The sequence below is a fragment of the Gymnodraco acuticeps genome, unplaced genomic scaffold, assembly GCF_902827175.1.
Source record: "Gymnodraco acuticeps unplaced genomic scaffold, fGymAcu1.1, whole genome shotgun sequence".
In the NCBI taxonomy this organism is placed as follows: Eukaryota; Metazoa; Chordata; class Actinopteri; order Perciformes; family Bathydraconidae; genus Gymnodraco; species Gymnodraco acuticeps.
This window is the reverse complement of record NW_022989830.1, coordinates 134,854-154,710: the sequence shown is the minus strand read 5'-3', so window position 1 is coordinate 154,710 and position 19,857 is coordinate 134,854. Positions and strand designations below refer to the sequence as shown.

General features: G+C 41.3%; 1 protein-coding gene across 1 annotated transcript in view; it reads left to right on the top strand.

Moving 5' to 3' along the window:
* The first annotated feature begins 396 nt into the window (after positions 1–396).
* The window catches only part of LOC117558276 (tetraspanin-8-like), a 28,295-nt gene continuing 8,834 nt past the window's right edge, over positions 397–19,857 (top strand). The window contains exon 1 of the mRNA XM_034234340.1: positions 397–645. Coding sequence (XP_034090231.1) covers positions 589–645 — 57 coding nt within the window. The 5' untranslated portion in view covers positions 397–588. The remainder of the gene's footprint in view (positions 646–19,857) is intronic.

The window sequence follows — 19,857 nt, the reverse complement described above, 5'->3', positions numbered from 1 at the left end:
GGTTCCTTTAGTCTGAATGTGTGTTTGATGCGTGATCATTATTCTTTAGAGTGATTGCGTGCCTATTGATTTGAACACGATCCGTGTATCCATCATTTCCTGGTCTTCTCTAAAGAAGAGGGACCAATGGAAACGTTGTCATGTTGCCGTTGTTCAGCATGGAAACATTCATTAGCTAACAATGACATTATTGTTCTATTAATATAAAGGGAGGTCAGGTACTCTTTAAAACAGCTGCTAGTTATGGGTACTTTCTACTGAAGTACATTTCAAAGCCTCTGTAATTTGACTTGAGTAAAGAAGTTTAGTCAGTACTTCTACTTTCACCAGAGCATTTTTAAACACAAGTATCTGTACTTCTACTTGAGTAAATGATGTGTGTAGCCTACTTCTGCCATCTCTGCAGGTAGTGAAGGGAAATGAAAGGAGGGTGTAGGGAAGGAAAGGAGGAGGCATCTAAAGGGAAACTCCCACAAATAGGAAACAGGTGGATCCGGCCGCAGCAGAGTCAGTGTGTGTTTCGACGCTCCGCAGAAAAGATTCCTGAAGCCACTGAGGAGGAAAAGGGAATAAAGACAGATAGAAACCATGGCCGTGAATAAATGCATCAAATACCTGCTCTTCTTCTTCAACCTCCTCTTCTGGGTGAGTCCAAACATGTAGTTAGTTTAAAGAGTTTATTGCAAAACCCAGTGTGCGAATTGACACACGTCCGATCGTCCGGGACGTGTTATTTACAATATCGGACAAGTACGTCTTTCCATTGACGTGTCTGACGGACAAGTGACTTTTTCGCCCATATTTATTGTCAAATTATTGATAAATTCAGTTTAAAAAAGGCAGAACTCATTTGCAAATTGTCCATGCCCGCCATTGTTGTTTGCGACCGCTTTACGTGTCCTTCTTTATCATGTGGGATTAGGGATGGGTACCGAGCCCCGGTATTAAACGGGCCCCGCGGTGGAATTATTAAAGACAGCGGTACCGTTAAGCTCCGACGATATCGGTCTTTTTATCGGTACTGGAGACATGTAAAAAATATATGTCATGTATTATTGCTACATAAACATTATATTGCAGTTTTAGTTTCGCCAACTCCGTTTCTAGTCTAAAAGACACCCCGGCCGTCTGTGTGTGAGGGGGCGGGGCAGTTTACACACACGCGGCTGCTACATGCACACACACACACACACACACACACACACACACACACACACACACACACACACACACACGCACGCACGCACACGCACACGCACACGCACACGCACACACACACACACACAGGGCCGTATCCAGGATTTCCTAAATAACGAGGTCCAAACACGCTAAGGGGGCTCGGGGGATACCCCCCTATATTTTGGGGATTTTCCTGAGTTAGGTGCTTTTTAAGTCCTGTGGGGGGTCACACATTGGATAATATTGATTTCAAACCATGTCAGTGGCTGCAACATACATTGTTTTTGAAAGTGTGATGCATAAGAATCAGTTGATTGTTACTATTAATGATCTGGACATGCAGAAGAGGCTAAAATGATCACAACACATTGTCAACATTAATTTTCCATGTCTCTCTCCTTTCCATAACCTGCAGCCTCTCTTCCATCTTCTTTAGTCTCTCTGTCTTCTTCCTGTTCTTTACTCTCTCTGTCCTCTACGCTTTCTCTTTGTTCAATCTTTCCCTCGTTGTTCACTTTTTGCTCCAGCCAGTGAATTAAAAGCAATTCAGCAATTTAGTTCATTTCACTTGTTTATTTGCATTATTTTTTTACTTTAAATCTGTTTTTGTTTGATTCTCAAAAGAGAACAAAGATGTAAGCAAATTGTGTTTTATACAATTGTATGTTAATGACATCATAACTGCAATAGATGTATGTTGTTTTACAATTATGCCTATTGTCTATATTGTAAATGAAGACTATTGTTATTCAGTGCTTCTCAAAGTGTGGTCCGCGGACCACTGGTGGTCCGTGAGCGCCCCCTAGTGGTCCGTGAGTATATTGGTACAATTTCACATTTTAAATAAATTAATAAATTAAAGTTTTACGCACTCTCGCGGGAATATCTCCGCAATGGAGCGAGCTTAAGTTTCACTTTATTCATAAAACCAGTTTGCGATTGTATGATATAGCCCAGCAAAACACCTTCATCACACATGTTGCCACTTATTTGTACCATTTTCAGGCGATTTGTAATCTGTTCTAGAAAAACGATGTGATTTTGGATATTTGTGGGGTTAGGTGGTCCGCGAGTGTTTTTTCATTGGTTAAGTGTCCTTGATATGAAAAAGTTTGAGAAACACTGTTAGATAGATGGATAGATATAGGGTTATTAAGCCTACATTATTTTGTGACTGTACCTGCAGTTCCTCCCTGACTTCCATCACGTTCTCTCTCTCTCTTTCTCGTAAACCCATAATGTTCCACCACAGCCTCAATCTTCCTCCAAAAGAACCGCCTAATGCCTGTTGCTCTGTACCACTGTATTTTTGAAGTAAATACTTGGTTGGTTCACATTATTTACAAGTTGTTTAGTTAATTTACCTTTTTTTTCTCAAAAGAACCGATAAGAGTACCGTTAAAGGACCGGATCGATAAGCGGTATCGATAAAAGTAGCAGTACCATTAAGGACAAGTTCTCTCTAAAAACGTTTTCTTACAATGAAAGCTGTTTGAATTTCAATGAAATGTGCCGTGTTTAAATCAGCTCTGATGCATCTGTACTAGGGATGTGCATCTCCATCACTGAGGCCGATGCGATGCGCATCTCGATACGTTGCCACGATACGATACATTAACGATACATTTGAAAGACCAGGCGATGCGATACGATACGATTCACCCCTGTTGCGATACAGTTCGATACGATTTGATTCAACATTGTGCGATTCGGTGCGATACGATACGATTCAACACGATACAAAAATAATGATACTTCAATATGGTACGACAGAGGATTTTTGTTTTATTCCTTATATACAGCAAATCATACATTAACAAAAAATTAACTTTAAAAGCTCTCCAGAGTAGGCTACAGTACAATTGTATAACACCTCACAGTTAAACAATGTAAGGAGGCATTGCTCATGATTAACAATGTGCAAATAACAGCTACCATTGTGCAATGCCCATACAGCTGCCAGCCTGATGTGCTTAACACTCATCCATAGGCTAACTCATCAGTGAGCAGAAAGCATTGGGTTCTATATGAACAATAAAGAATACAAATAACCTTTCACAAACAGGTATTTCATAACTGCTTACAGTAAGGAAGACATTTAAACTATTATTGGCCGTCACAGGCTGCTGTAAACTAAACACCACTCTCTCTGACAGAACACCTCACTGAGTGATTTAACTCATATGTCTAACTTTCAGGTTTCTCTTTTCAGCCGCAGACCCCATGTCGCCTCTTTATGTGCGTCGCTAAGTTCCTCGTACTACTTGTGTACTTTAAAGCGGCTCGGCATCGTTAACAATTTGCGAGCGATTTTTCAAGTTGACCGTCTGTAGTATATAGTGCCGCGCACATATACCATCAGGACGTTACTGATGGGGCGCGGCTGCGGAGTGATACTGTGTGTATGCAAGCCCGCATCTAGGACGGATCTATGTATCATGGCTGTAGACCTGTTAAGTAATAAAGATACCTCATACAAAGGTCTACGGATACCTTATTACTCTCCATGACCTGCGGTCAACTATATAGCATAAAGGACTATTACACCGTCTTTCTTGAACAATCCGAAGTGTTGCCAAACGTTTGATTTGTAGGTATTTTTCGGTGCGCTGTGTTTCTCTTTCTCCTCAACTCCCGTGTGTGTTGATAACTGAGACTCTCGGCCTCCGTAGTGGCGAAGCAAATATCAAAGATAGTCTCTGCTTAGCGTTGACAAGATGAGGGGATTTTATATGAATGAATCGGTTTTTTACCGATGCAAAGACGCTACGCAATCGATGCATCGCGAGTTCAACCCGGTTCAACCCAAACTGTAGCCGATGTGCACTCTTTCAACCGGTGCACTCGCATCTTGAACGTTTATGCCGGTGCACCGATGCGAATCGGTGAATCTTAACATCTCTAATCTGTACAGCTTATGGCTGTGGAGGTTGCTTTTAATTGAATAAGGAATTCAACTCATCTTTTGCATTTTTTCAACTTGTTTTTCGGGTGTTTGTTCAAATGGAGCCAGTGTTAGATGTCTTGCCTTTTTATATTTAAACATTTCTTCAATATTTGTTACATCTTTCCCATCTATTCAAGAATCCAATGATCATTTCTTGTCATTGTGCATCTCTGTTGAAGTTGTACATGAGTTTGAACTCTTCTTTAACCAGTTCTTGATCCGTTCAAGAATTGAAGGATCATCTATCTATCGAGAGGTTTCACGTTTTGGGCTTTGATACTTGATCTGTTCGAGAATTCAAGGGTCATTTGTTTACTGAACACAGCGTTTCCCTACGAAATGCAGTCGTAGTTCAGTCCACTATTAATCTATGATGAAGTTATGCAACAAAATGAAGTTGTACCTCAGAGAAATACACCTGTATGTTCCTCTGCTGTGACCTCCCTGTTCTCACAGTATTGTTCCTCTGCTGTGACCTCCCTGTTCTCACAGTATTGTTCCTCTGCTGTGACCTCCCTGTTCTCACAGTATTGTTCCTCTGCTGTGACCTCCCTGTTCTCGCAGTATTGTTCCTCTGCTGTGACCTCCCTGTTCTCACAGTATTGTTCCTCTGCTGTGACCTCCCTGTTCTCACAGTATTGTTCCTCTGCTGTGACCTCCCTGTTCTCACAGTATTGTTCCTCTGCTGTGACCTCCCTGTTCTCGCAGTATTGTTCCTCTGCTGTGACCTCCCTGTTCTCACAGTATTGTTCCTCTGCTGTGACATCCCTGTTCTCACAGTATTGTTCCTCTGCTGTGACCTCCCTGTTCTCACAGTATTGTTCCTCTGCTGTGACCTCCCTGTTCTCACAGTATTGTTCCTCTGCTGTGACCTCCCTGTTCTCACAGTATTGTTCCTCTGCTGTGACCTCCCTGTTCTCACAGTATTGTTCCTCTGCTGTGACCTCCCTGTTCTCACAGTATTGTTCCTCTGCTGTGACCTCCCTGTTCTCACAGTATTGTTCCTCTGCTGTGACCTCCCTGTTCTCACAGTATTGTTCCTCTGCTGTGACCTCTCTGTTCTCACAGTATTGTTCCTCTGCTGTGACCTCCCTGTTCTCACAGTATTGTTCCTCTGCTGTGACCTCCCTGTTCTCACAGTATTGTTCCTCTGCTGTGACTTCCCTGTTCTCACAATATTGTTCCTCTGCTGTGACCTCCCTGTTCTCTAGTGCTGGGGGGAAACGATTATTTTGAAAACGATTAATCGGGCGATTATTTGATCGATTAGTCGACTAATCTAACGATTATTTTTCTGTTGTTCAATTCATAAAAAACGTAATGTAAAAAAAACGTAATGTAAAAAAAATTGTTTTCACGATACTGTGTCTCAAGGGATCTTAATATTTAAGAACCTATTAATGTGTTATACCAGATTAACGGAAATAATCTCAGCTAACTGACGATACAAACCATGTTTACCAAAACAAAATACAAGTCTCATAAGAAGCATCTAAATGACCCCTGAGCGAAAAATGCTAACGGACATTGGCACAGAACTCAAGATAAAAGTACCCTTATTACTTATCATAGCTGCACATACAATATATCCGATTAAAGCTGAGACTCCACAGATTATGTAGGTATATAGTATCATCACTGAGTGATCCGGACTCGCGACAGGGGAAGCAAATACAGTCATCACAACACGTACCTTCACAGAGCTTCTCGGGAGATCGTCTCACCGCCGTAATCTGATCAAAAGACGTGTTCAATGGCAATAAAATGAGAAAAAACGCGGCTGAATCGGTTAATCCATAGGTTTTTAACGTCTATGTATAAAAAAATGATTGAATTTATAATCCATAATTCCATTTTATGTAAAAATCGGAGAGCAAATGCTAGCTGCTAATGGTAGCCACCACAGCTAGCTGCTGCTTCTGCTAGGCTATGCAGCAGTCTCAGTGAGATATAAATATATAAATATCTTTGCGTTTTGGACTAACTTTAAAATATTCCCATGCTTTTGAAGACCTAGGGCGAGATGTTTTCGTTTGGGGGCTTTGTGCGCAATCCTGTGAGGAGGAGGTGGTAGCCGTTTCAGTCTCCATTGTGTTTGAAGTGCGATTGCGAACTGCTTGTTGCTTTGGGTGACCCACGTGTGTGTAGCGACGCGTCGACGCGAAAATATGTCGTCGACGATATTTTGAAGTCGACGCGTTGCTACAGCACTACTGTTCTCACAGTATTGTTCCTCTGCTGTGACCTCCCTGTTCTCACAGTATTGTTCCTCTGCTGTGACCTCTCTGTTCTCACAGTATTGTTCCTCTGCTGTGACCTCCCTGTTCTCACAGTATTGTTCCTCTGCTGTGACCTCCCTGTTCTCACAGTATTGTTCCTCTGCTGTGACCTCCCTGTTCTCACAGTATTGTTCCTCTGCTGTGACCTCTCTGTTCTCACAGTATTGTTCCTCTGCTGTGACCTCCTTGTTCTCACAGTATTGTTCCTCTGCTGTGACCTCCCTGTTCTCACAGTATTGTTCCTCTGCTGTGACCTCCCTGTTCTCGCAGTGTTTCAGAGTTGTTGAAGAACAGGTTTTATCTGTTGATAGACAGGTTTCTCCCGCCCTCCCAAACAAACATGAGCTCAGTTTCAGGGTGTGGCTCATCATCACTCCTGAAGCCTCGTATTACCCACAATGCCACGCTTCAGAGGTTATAATGACCCGTAAACATTGATTAACAATTCAGTTTGTCCTCTCTGCCGGGAGTTTCCCATTCAAACCCAAAAGCCCCGTGTTCATACTCCGTATCGGCACTTGATTACGATCTGGCTCAACTCAGACCTGACGATACTTGTTTTGGCGGGCTATAGAAGTGCAAACATGGTCTTTGTTATTATACATAGTCAAGATAACGGTGGGGGAACAAGTCAGGGGGGTTTTACTCCTCTGGTTTCACCATCTACAGGTAGTTAGTTGAGTAAAAAGAACATTTTTGTTTTAATTACTGATCGATTTACACAATTTCGTCCAAATTTCAAATTAAAATGCTGTCATTTGGATCATTTGTTGGCAGAAAATGACAAAAAGATATAACGAAATGAGTTCTATTGGCTTGATCACTGGAGGAAAACAGGAACTGAAACCAAAGTAATGCTTTCAGTTTGTCATTAAAACAAAAAGCCCCATTTGTTGGTTAATCTTTAGTCATTTTGGCTTCTTCCTCTTGAGGAAGTGAGCCCTGGGGGGGGGGGGGGGGCGCTTACAACTGAAAATTGGGGTTTTACTACAAAAAAGTTATAGATTTACCTCTCTGTTTAAAATGAAGAGACCACGGTGAGTTTTCTGTAAACTACTGACAGTATTTCCTGTCAAAAAAACGTGTTCATTTATAGAATGCAAAAAACCGAAGTGGTTTCAATAATGAGTTCAATAACAAGTTCATAGCGTTATCATAGCGTTGAGATTTGTCACGAATTGTAAAGCACTCACTCATCACTGTACCCTGCATGCCAAGGCAGGTCTACCATCACTTACTGTAAAGAGGCTCAGTCACTGGTACACGTTTATTTATAAAGCTTTGTGGGTAAACTCCCGTATTATATCTGCTCTCTGATAACACAGAGAGCTGCAAGCAGCTATTGTCTGAGATCGCATGATGTAGTATTGTTAGATGTGCCAAGAGCAAGGACTGTCTTAGGTAAGACAGCTTTTATGTGCAGCTCCACTTGCTTGGAACAGTCTTCAGCAAGAATTGAAACTGAGCAATCTCATTCCTCTGCATGTTTTTAAAGCTAGGCTAAATGAAATGCTTGTTGATACTATGGCCACTTGTAAATGTCTATAACTATGTAAATGTATCCTGTAAATATAATGTATGATGTCCTTTATTGTTTCATGTGGAACCTATATGCTGCAGGTCTCCCTTGAAAAAGAGATCTATGATCTCAATGGGACCAATCTGGTTAAATAAAGGTTTGAAATGAAAACCACCTTACCTGACCACAATGCTGCTGCTTCCTCTATACGCCTGTAACGTCGCCTCATGATGGCGTCACTCAAGCGACACATCGAAAAGCATCTTGGGAAATGTAGGAACAGGACAAATATCGGTCAAATAACTATAAAATAACTTCCTAAAGTGGAACATTTGTTCTGGACACATGGATGGACAAGTTGTGCAAAATGAAATGTAATTTATACTTAACTGCAGTTTTAGATCAAAACATGTAAGGCTGTTGAGAAATTAAAAACCCACCAGAGACAAAAACAGACATCAAACTTGACGTCCTTGGCGGAGATCATAAAATAGTGTCAGAAAAACAAGAACAAGACAAAACCAGCCAAATGTAAGAAGCAGAAAACAAGTTAAACCAATGAGTGGAGTCCAAGGGAAACGATGTCCAAATTGTACGAATAAAGTAAAAACTAACAAAAATACTCCAAAACAGAAATGACCATGTTGTCGTTTCAATGAAAATGGAGAGTATAAAGTATATTTTTGAAGTTATATTAGATATAAAGACGGAGATGGTTGATCAACACACTTGATTGTGTTTCTGTCCTTGCTGCAGACAGTTGTACTAATTTTAAAAGCATGTTTGTGTACAAAAAACATACTGCTAACGGGAAGTTGCCTAAAAGTAGTTTTTGTCTTCACTAATTGTCACTAAAACGCTCACCTTGCACGTTGTAGTAATTTTCAAGGCCTCATTTTTCTGTCATCATTTATGGACATCATCGTAATTTAGAGGAATATTTAGAGAGCTTTTCTTGCTTCGATTGGTCTGATTTCATAGGTTGGTCAAAGACATGATATGTAGGAACAAGAAAGACTTAACGTACAAAGCCTCTTAAAGTCTTGTGTTGTTGAAGAAATAATGACAAATAGGATTATAATACCTCTCAGATCTAAAAAGTCAAAGTAATGAAAGGAATTATTATCAATGTCATTAAACAGATTTTTTTTAAATGCCAGAAAGTTGCATAAGAAATACAAGAAAGTTATGTTAAGAAACTGTCAGAAAATACTTTAAAAATACCAGAAAATTACATTAAAAATACCAGGAAATTACTTTAAAAACAACATTCAACATTAAATAATCAGTTGCATTCATTTCTTATGGCTCTATCTGCAGCTTTTCCACAGTCATTTCTTATGAGTACATTTCCCCACAGGCCAACAACAGCTTCAACAAAACTATTCCCCTCAAAGAGAAAACCAAACATGCCCTGTTGTCGAAAGTGCAGAAGGAAGCATCCATTAAACTCAGTGTGCTGCTCTGTGATGCTAGCTCAGATACTTGGCGTCTCATCTTGGGTGCAAGGTCATCAATGTTTGGGCTCAGGCTCTGAGCGGAGGAGACCCTCAGGATGGAGTGAAGGTGTGCGTGCAATATACCGGTGGGCCAGATCTAATAGGAATTAGAAATTATCCTGCGGGCCGAAATTAAATCCACCAAGGGCCTGATTTGGCCCCCGGGCCTTGAGTTTGACACATGTGGTTTAGAGGAACAATTGCGTACATTTTCGCCCTGATTCTTTGGTTTCTCTAAACTCCAGTCATTCTCCAGACTGTTTACATTTCTTCATCCCGCACCTTTCTCTTTATCTGTAAACACTCCTCCTAAAAAGTAGTTCTTGTCTTCCTCAATCATCACGAAAACACTCTTCTTGCTCATTGTATTGTTCTCAAGACATACTGAAGGTTAGTTTCCTGTTGTCACCATATCTGGACACTAATGGCGCATTTCCACTGAGGCGGGTAGCCCCGTTTAAGCGTCCTCAAGCGGCCAGGCCAGTTTTTGGTGGCCTTTCCATATAGCCTAGCACCGGCTAGCGGGTACTTTTCCCCTCTTTTTCCGGCCCCATAAAATCGTGGTTCTATCAGACCAGGGCTGAACTAGTGACGTCAACACTCTCGACTGCTGATTGGTCAGAGAGAATCGTCACAAGATCGCGCGCGAGATCATCCCTAGCGTCGCATCTAGAAGCAAGCTTGCAGCATTTTTATAAACGGAGGAGCTACAAAAATGGCAACGTCAAAGAAAAGCACACCGTGGTCGACCGAGGAGGTGACGACGTTCCTACATCTCATTGGGGATGATAAAATCCAGCGGGAGCTCGACGGGAGCCCTGCCTACACTGCGTTGCTACCCCAGGTCCTAAACTGTAATGGAAATGCGCCACGGCCTCGGACGGCCAGCGAGGCAGCCCGAGGCCTGAGCGAGGACGCTTAGGGACGCTTAAACGGGGCTACCCCGCTGCAGTGGAAATGTGCCATAAGGCAGACCTAAGATTATCTTGAATCAGAGGAATATTTAGGGGACGTTTTTGCTCTGATTCATAGGTTTCCCGAAGATAAGCTGGCTAAAAAGTAGTTCCTGTCGTCCTCAATCGTCACGAAAAGACTCTCCTCAGGTTCTCAAGACATCTATTAGTTTCGGTCTCCAGAAATCTATACGTACACCTTTATTCATCTCTGGCGGACACCACCAACATGAGTTATTTGATCTTGATTTAGAGGAGTATTTGGGCATTTCTGCTCTGATTCTTTGGTTTCTCTAAACTCCAGTCATTCTCCAGGCTGCTTACATTTCTTCATCTCGCACCTTTCTGTTTATCTGTAAACAGTCCTCCTGTGTCCGTGTGTTCTGGCGCCAGCTGGGGTTATTTCAGTCCTTCAGTCCTTCTCTCATGTTCCCAGAAACGATGTTAGATCCATGTTAACTTAATTGTAGCACTCAGCGGACATGATGTGTTTCCCTAATGATGATGATGATGGGGAGGGAGGGGCATTTAGCTTCACTTCAACTGAGGGTAAACAACATGGACGACGTTATAGAAAAGATCAAATGTTTACAATCTGTTTCTCTCCGATTATTTCGAGTGGGGTCTTTAAAGAAAGTTAGGAGTTAGCTGTTATATCTTCTTCTTTCCTTCAGTAATAGAGTATAATTCAGACACCAAATGTACATTTTAATTGGCTTTTGCCCCAAAATACGAATAATTCATCCATTTAGTGGATTTCCCAAGTGTTGAATGACAGAGAATATTGTTGAGCATGTATTTTGTATTTGTTTTCAGTCCAGGAAATGGTAAATCACAATCTTTCATTATTGTGGCTCTGAATATGAAGTGCCTTCATGGTGTTTGATGGAAGATACATTATGTGCAGCTCTCTGGTAACGCCTATTACCAGAGCACTAATATCCACATTCATTGTGGTTTTTAGCATTAGTGGTGACGTTTTAACGGCTGCATCCCATTAACGGATGTGCCATTACCCACATTATATCCACATAACTGATGATTATTTGTAAAGAAAATCCAATCATAGAAAGTATTTTGTAAGCACCAATAACCAACCCTATGTATCAAGGTACAGCAATTCTTCATATACTTCATATCGCCCAGTCCTAACCACTTAAATGTTAACTTCCAGTTACATTTTAATATAATTTATCGACTTCTTTCGCAGCAGTGATAGTACTTTTGTCTCTATTAAAAAAAAAAAAAATAGGGTTTTAAAAGTAATGGAATTGGTTCTTGGGTAGCGATTAGTGAACATTTAAAAAGTAAACAAACAACTTTGATGGGCTTTTTGCTACTTTGATAATCCGCCCAATTTACATATTCTCCAGTCCATTTCATATTAATAATAATACATGACACTTATATAGCACTTTCCTAAAAACTCAAAGACGCCGATTGATTTCTAGTCAGTTGTACGCCCTATAGAAAACATGTCCGATGTCTTTTCTTTCACAATGCTCCTGTGTCTGATGAGTGTACACACCTCTGTTAGTCCTTGTGTCACTGCAGGAGTTTCCAGTTTTGTATGTCTCGTCTGAAAAAAGATCTACGTGTAATCCAGCCGATCAGTTACACAATGACTCATTACTACTGAGTTACAAACTGCTGAGGAATGAAACGCCTCCTCTCTGGTTAGCAGGAGCAGCTTGTAATTATTATTTTTATCACAATGTTTTCACACATACCCAAGATGGAGAAATAGGCTCTAAAATGGTGGTTGCTAACAAGTGTCTAAATCAGGGGTGTCAAACTCAAGGCCCGGGGGCCAAATCCGGCCCGCCACTTCTTTGATGGCCCACAAGAGCTTGCAAAGAATATAATACGTTTATTATAAGGTCACGTGCCGCTTTACAGGAGCACGTTGCCCATAAACTACATGTTCCACAATGCATCTCATTTTGTGAGATGCGCACTGAAGAGACTTGTAATTACTTACTAGACTTATGCTTTCAGGCGTAGTTAATTATGAAGTTATTACCCTATCCGATAATAATCCAATGCAGAGGAAATATTGTAAAATAATACATTATTTTATATATTTATTATGTATATTTATATAGTCTTAAAGTTACCACCGGCCCTTTGAGTGCAACCATAATTCTAATGTGGCCCGCGATGAAATTGAGTTTGACACCCCTGGTCTAAATGATTCGACTAAACACCATCACGCCCAACATTAGCCGCCTTTAGCTTAGCGGTGGTGACGTGAAGTCATGTGACCGTGCTGTAGTTCCTTTTATAGCCCAACATTAGCCTCCTTTAGCTTAGCAGTGGTGACGTGAAGTCATGTGACCGTGCTGTAGTTCCTTTATAGCCCAACATTAGCCACCTTTAGCTTAGCAGTGGTGACGTGAAGTCATGTGACCGTGCTGTAGTTCCTTTATAGCCCAACATTAGCCTCCTTTAGCTTAGCGGTGGTGACGTGAAGTCATGTGACCGTGCTGTAGTTCCTTTATAGCCCAACATTAGCCTCCTTTTTGTTTAGCGGTGGTAACGTGAAGTCATGTGACCGTGCTGTAGTTCCTTTATAGCCCAACATTAGCCACCTTTAGCTTAGCGGTGGTGACGTGAAGTCATGTGACCGTGCTGTAGTTCCTTTATAGCCCAACATTAGCCGCCTTTAGCTTAGCGGTGGTGACGTGAAGTCATGTGACCGTGCTGTAGTTCCTTTATAGCCCAACATTAGCCGCCTTTAGCTTAGCGGTGGTGACGTGAAGTCATGTGACCGTGCTGTAGTTCCTTTATAGCCCAACATTAGCTGCCTTTAGCTTAGCGGTGGTGACGTGAAGTCATGTGGCCGTGCTGTAGTTCCTTTATAGGCCAACATTAGCCTCCTTTAGCTTAGCGGTGGTGACGTGAAGTCATGTGACCGTGCTGTAGTTCCTTTATAGCCCAACATCAGCCTCCTTTAGCTTAGCGGTGGTGACGTGAAGTCATGTGACCATGCTGTAGTTCCTTTATAGCCCAACATTAGCCTCCTTTAGCTTAGCAGTGGTGACGTGAAGTCATGTGACCATGCTGTATTTCCTTTATAGCCCAACATTAGCCACCTTTAGCTTAGTGGTGGTGACGTGAAGTCATGTGACCATGCTGTAGTTCCTTTATAGCCCAACATTAGCCACCTTTAGCTTAGCGGTGGTGACGTGAAGTCATGTGACCGTGCTGTAGTTCCTTTATAGCCCAACATTAGCCACCTTTAGCTTAGCGGTGGTGACGTGAAGTCATGTGACCGTGCTGTAGTTCCTTTATAGCCCAACATTAGCCACCTTTAATTTAGCGGTGGTGACGTGAAGTCATGTGACCGTGCTGTAGTTCCTTTATAGCCCAACATTAGCCACCTTTAGCTTAGCGGTGGTGACGTGAAGTCATGTGACCGTGCTGTAGTTCCTTTATAGCCCAACATTAGCCACCTTTAATTTAGCGGTGGTGACGTGAAGTCATGTGACCATGCTGTAGTTCCTTTATAGCCCAACATTAGCCACCTTTAGCTTAGCGGTGGTGACGTGAAGTCATGTGACCGTGCTGTAGTTCCTTTATAGCCCAACATTAGCCACCTTTAGCTTAGCGGTGGTGACGTGAAGTCATGTGACCGTGCTGTAGTTCCTTTATAGCCCAACATTAGCCACCTTTAATTTAGCGGTGGTGACGTGAAGTCATGTGACCGTGCTGTAGTTCCTTTATAGCCCAACATTAGCCACCTTTAGCTTAGCGGTGGTGACGTGAAGTCATGTGACCGTGCTGTAGTTCCTTTATAGCCCAACATTAGCCACCTTTAGCTTAGCGGTGGTGACGTTATTGTTTGTAATCTGTCCCTCAGATCTTAATTCGGAGTAAACGTGCCACTGGCCGTAAAGTAAAACTGCTGCAGAGCAACTATTTCAAGTGTACTACGTCATGGAGTGGTGCCGAAGGACTGTTTAAATGCCCAGCATTCTGCGCCACTCTGACGTAGTATACTTGAAATAGTTGCTCTGCAGCATGTGTACTCGCGATTGAGAAACGGCCAGTGTGTGCTCAGAGGGTGTGTTTTTTTCCAGAGTAACTGAAGCCTTCAGAGCTATGTTGCTCTGCAGGTTTTGTGTGTGTGTGGGAGATTGTGTTTGAATCAGATTTGCAACAGATAACAACTCCTATAGAGGCTTTTCATTGAATCTTTGTGTGTTTTTTTGGTAACCATTGACTCCCACCTTTAATGTAAACACTGGCTTTGTGAGGCTGTTTCTTTTTCCAGTGATAAATCAGGAAGTCCCTCCTCCTCTGAACTAGCTCATTTCCAGTAATTCAAAGTAAATATAGTAGACTCTTTAAAGTAGAGACACTACATACTGATATACACCTGAACATCAGCAGGAGAGGACTCTTTAAAGTAGAGACACTACATACTGATATACACCTGAACATCAGCAGGAGAGGACTCTTTAAAGTAGAGACACTACATACTGATATACACCTGAACATCAGCAGGAGAGGACTCTTTAAAGTAGAGACACTACATACTGATATACACCTGAACATCAGCAGGAGAGGACTCTTTAAAGTAGAGACACTACATACTGATATACACCTGAACATCAGCAGGAGAGGACTCTTTAAAGTAGAGACACTACATACTGATATACACCTGAACATCAGCAGGAGAGGACTCTTTAAAGTAGAGACACTACATACTGATATACACCTGAACATCAGCAGGAGAGGACTCTTTAAAGTAGAGACACTACATACTGATATACACCTGAACATCAGCAGGAGAGGACTCTTTAAAGTAGAGACACTACATACTGATATACACCTGAACATCAGCAGGAGAGGACTCTTTAAAGTAGAGACACTACATACTGATATACACCTGAACATCAGCAGGAGAGGACTCTTTAAAATAGAGACACTACATACTGATATACACCTGAACATCAGCAGGAGAGGACTCTTTAAAGTAGAGACACCACATACTGATATACACCTGAATATCAGCAGGAGAGGACTCTTTAAAGTAGAGACACTACATACTAATATACACCTGAACATCAGCAGGAGAGGACTCTTTAAAGTAGAGACACTACATACTGATATACACCTGAACATCAGCAGGAGAGGACTCTTTAAAGTAGAGACACTACATACTGATATACACCTGAACATCAGCAGGAGAGGACTCTTTAAAGTAGAGACACCACATACTGATATACACCTGAATATCAGCAGGAGAGGACTCTTTAAAGCAGAGACACTACATACTGATATACACCTGAACATCAGCAAGAGAGGACTCTTTAAAGTAGAGACACCACATACTGATATACACCTGAATATCAGCAGGAGAGGACTCTTTAAAGCAGAGACACTACATACTGATATACACCTGAACATCAGCAGGAGAGGACTCTTTAAAGTAGAGACACTACATACTGATATACACCTGAACATCAGCAGGAGAGAGGACTCTTTAAAGTAGAGACACTACATACTGATATACACCTGAACATCAGCAGGAGAGGACTCTTTAAAGTAGAGACACCACATACTGATATACACCTGAACATCAGCAGGAGAGGACTCTTTAAAGTAGAGACACTACATACTGATATACACCTGAACATCAGCAGGAGAGGACTCTTTAAAGTAGAGACACTACATACTGATATACACCTGAACATCAGCAGGAGAGGACTCTTTAAAGTAGAGACACTACATACTGATATACACCTGAACATCAGCAGGAGAGGACTCTTTAAAGTAGAGACACTACATACTGATATACACCTGAACATCAGCAGGAGAGGACTCTTTAAAGTAGAGACACTACATACTGATATACACCTGAACATCAGCAGGAGAGGACTCTTTAAAGTAGAGACACTACATACTGATATACACCTGAACATCAGCAGGAGAGGACTCTTTAAAGTAGAGACACTACATACTGATATACACCTGAACATCAGCAGGAGAGGACTCTTTAAAGTAGAGACACCACATACTGATATACACCTGAATATCAGCAGGAGAGGACTCTTTAAAGTAGAGACACTACATACTAATATACACCTGAACATCAGCAGGAGAGGACTCTTTAAAGTAGAGACACTACATACTGATATACACCTGAACATCAGCAGGAGAGGACTCTTTAAAGTAGAGACACTACATACTGATATACACCTGAACATCAGCAGGAGAGGACTCTTTAAAGTAGAGACACCACATACTGATATACACCTGAATATCAGCAGGAGAGGACTCTTTAAAGCAGAGACACTACATACTGATATACACCTGAACATCAGCAAGAGAGGACTCTTTAAAGTAGAGACACCACATACTGATATACACCTGAATATCAGCAGGAGAGGACTCTTTAAAGCAGAGACACTACATACTGATATACACCTGAACATCAGCAGGAGAGGACTCTTTAAAGTAGAGACACTACATACTGATATACACCTGAACATCAGCAGGAGAGGACTCTTTAAAGTAGAGACACTACATACTGATATACACCTGAACATCAGCAGGAGAGGACTCTTTAAAGTAGAGACACCACATACTGATATACACCTGAATATCAGCAGGAGAGGACTCTTTAAAGTAGAGACACTACATACTGATATACACCTGAACATCAGCAGGAGAGGACTCTTTAAAGTAGAGACACTACATACTGATATACACCTGAACATCAGCAGGAGAGGACTCTTTAAAGTAGAGACACCACATACTGATATACACCTGAATATCAGCAGGAGAGGACTCTTTAAAGTAGAGACACTACATACTGATATACACCTGAACATCAGCAGGAGAGGACTCTTTAAAGTAGAGACACCACATACTGATATACACCTGAACATCAGCAGGAGAGGACTCTTTAAAGTAGAGACACTACATACTGATATACACCTGAACATGAGCAGGAGAGGACTCTTTAAAGCAGAGACACTACATACTGATATACACCTGAACATCAGCAGGAGAGGACTCTTTAAAGTAGAGACACTACATACTGATATACACCTGAACATCAGCAGGAGAGGACTCTTTAAAGCAGAGACACTACATACTGATATACACCTGAACATCAGCAGGAGAGGACTCTTTAAAGTAGAGACACTACATACTGATATACACCTGAACATCAGCAGGAGAGGACTCTTTAAAGTAGAGACACTACATACTGATATACACCTGAACATCAGCAGGAGAGGACTCTTTAAAGTAGAGACACTACATACTGATATACACCTGAACATCAGCAGGAGAGGAGGTCGTCTTTTAAATCTGTTTTAAACCAGTATGATTCAGCATTTTATAGTTTTAGTTTCTTATAATGCGGGTCGACGTCTCAATAACAAACTAACCCTCTGACTGAAGGAGGATTGTTTCCACCAGCACGCTTTGTGTTTGTCTTCAAACACAAAGCGTGCTGACAAGACAAGACAAGAGTAGTTCTTCTTCTCCTACCTGACAGTTGTACTGGTATTACTGGTGGGTGTGGTGGATTGACTCTGTTATTTATTTAGCCTTTAAATCAGGGGATGTGTGTGTGTGTGTGTGTGTGTGTGTGTGTGTGTGTGTGTGTGTGTGTGTGTGTGTGTGTGTGTGTGTGTGTGTGTGTGTGTGTGTGTGTGTGTGTGTGTGTGTGTGTGTGTGTGTGTGTGTGTGTGTGTGTGTGTGTGTGTGTGTGTGTGTGTGTGTGTGTGTGTGTGTGTGTGGTGTGTGTGTGTGTGTGTGTGTGTGTGTGTGTGTGTGTGTGTGTGTGTGTGTGTTGTGTGTGTGTGTGTGTGTGTGTGTGTGTGTGTGTGTGTGTGTGTGTGTGTGTGTGTGTGTGTGTGTGTGTGTGGTGTGTGTGTGTGTTGTGTGTGTGTGTGTGTGTGTGTGTGTGTGTGTGTGTGTGTGTGTGTGTGTGTGTGTGTGTGTGTTGTGTGTGTGTGTGTGTGTGTGGTGTGTGTGTGTGTGTGTGTGTGTGTGTGTGTGTGTGTGTGTGTGTGTGTGTGTGTGTGTGTGTGTGTGTGGCCCTCAAAGGCCCCGCCCTACCTCTCTGAGCTGTCACACAGCTACAGCCCACTCGCACTCTCAGGTCAGCTGATCAGTCGCTCCTGATGGCGCAGAGGGGACCGTGCTTTCTCTGCTGCCGCCCCCAGCCTGTGGAACGACCTGCCCTTGCTCATCAGGCTCCCACACTGTCTGCTTCTAAATCCCGTCTTAAAACCCACCTCTTCTCCTTCGCATTCAGAAACAAGTAGATTGTTGCTTTATTTGCTTTCAGTGTTCTATTGTTTTTATTATATGTCTGTTTTTTATTTTTTTATTATTACGTTTATTCTGGTTTGTTTTGTATCTTTAAGTTTAAATGTATTTATTTTATGTTTTGTGAGCTGATCTCTGTGTACAGCACTTTGGTCTGAAGGTTTTAAAGTGCTATATAAATAAAGTTGGATTGGATACTTGGCTTCCTCAAAATCCTCAAAAAGAAGGATTTAAATATTTAAAATATTTAAATAAATATTAAAATACATAGTCTATTAATTCATGTATTATTACAGCTCGAAATTAACTTTAATATGTAAGTTTGTATTAAAGTCCAACGTGTAAAAACTGTATAAATATTAAATTAAAATAGCAAGACAATTATGATTTCAATGTATTAATTGACCGATGATTCAATATATTTAAAATAAAAAAGTCAAGGAGTTTAGACTGTAACATTAAAAAAATAAGTATATATGTTTTGTATTATTATAATTAAGTGCATTTTACAAATCCCAACGACACTTTACTTAAACTAAACTAAATGAAATGTATTGTTTAACATATGATAACAACACTGTGCTTTTATTTTGAAGGCAGGTCGGAGCAGAGTTTGTGTTTTAATTTAATCATCTTTAATGTGTCTCCATGGTGACGCTGTGTGTCTGGTTTCTGTTTCCGCTCTCATGATGAAATATTGATGGCAGATTTTGTGTGTGTGTGTGTTTGAATAATACATGTCAGTCATCGGTCCTCCTGAGCCCAACAACAGCTGGACTATTGGGATTTTAGCCTCTGCAGACCGTTTACATGCACACAAACCTATAGAACACACTATGGGGGAAGCAGAATATAAATAATTAAAGGTTTGATTAGATGATAACATGCCTCTAACAGTCCTCACAAAGTTGTATTGAATAAATAATACATTTGACTACTGTATCTAACACCTTCAAACCAAACTACAAAAAAAGAGTTTAATTTGGATATATTCGTGTCTCTACCCTACAAATTAAACTGAAAGCTAATCTGGTTGACCATAGGGGAACAAATAGATATATATTGTTGAATTTGTGACACAAAATGCTACTGTTTAATTGTCTGCAACAATGAATCCGCTATTATTTCAATCACCAGCTGTTTTCAACTCGCTGTCGCTTTTCTCCACTAGAGGGCGCCACAGTCT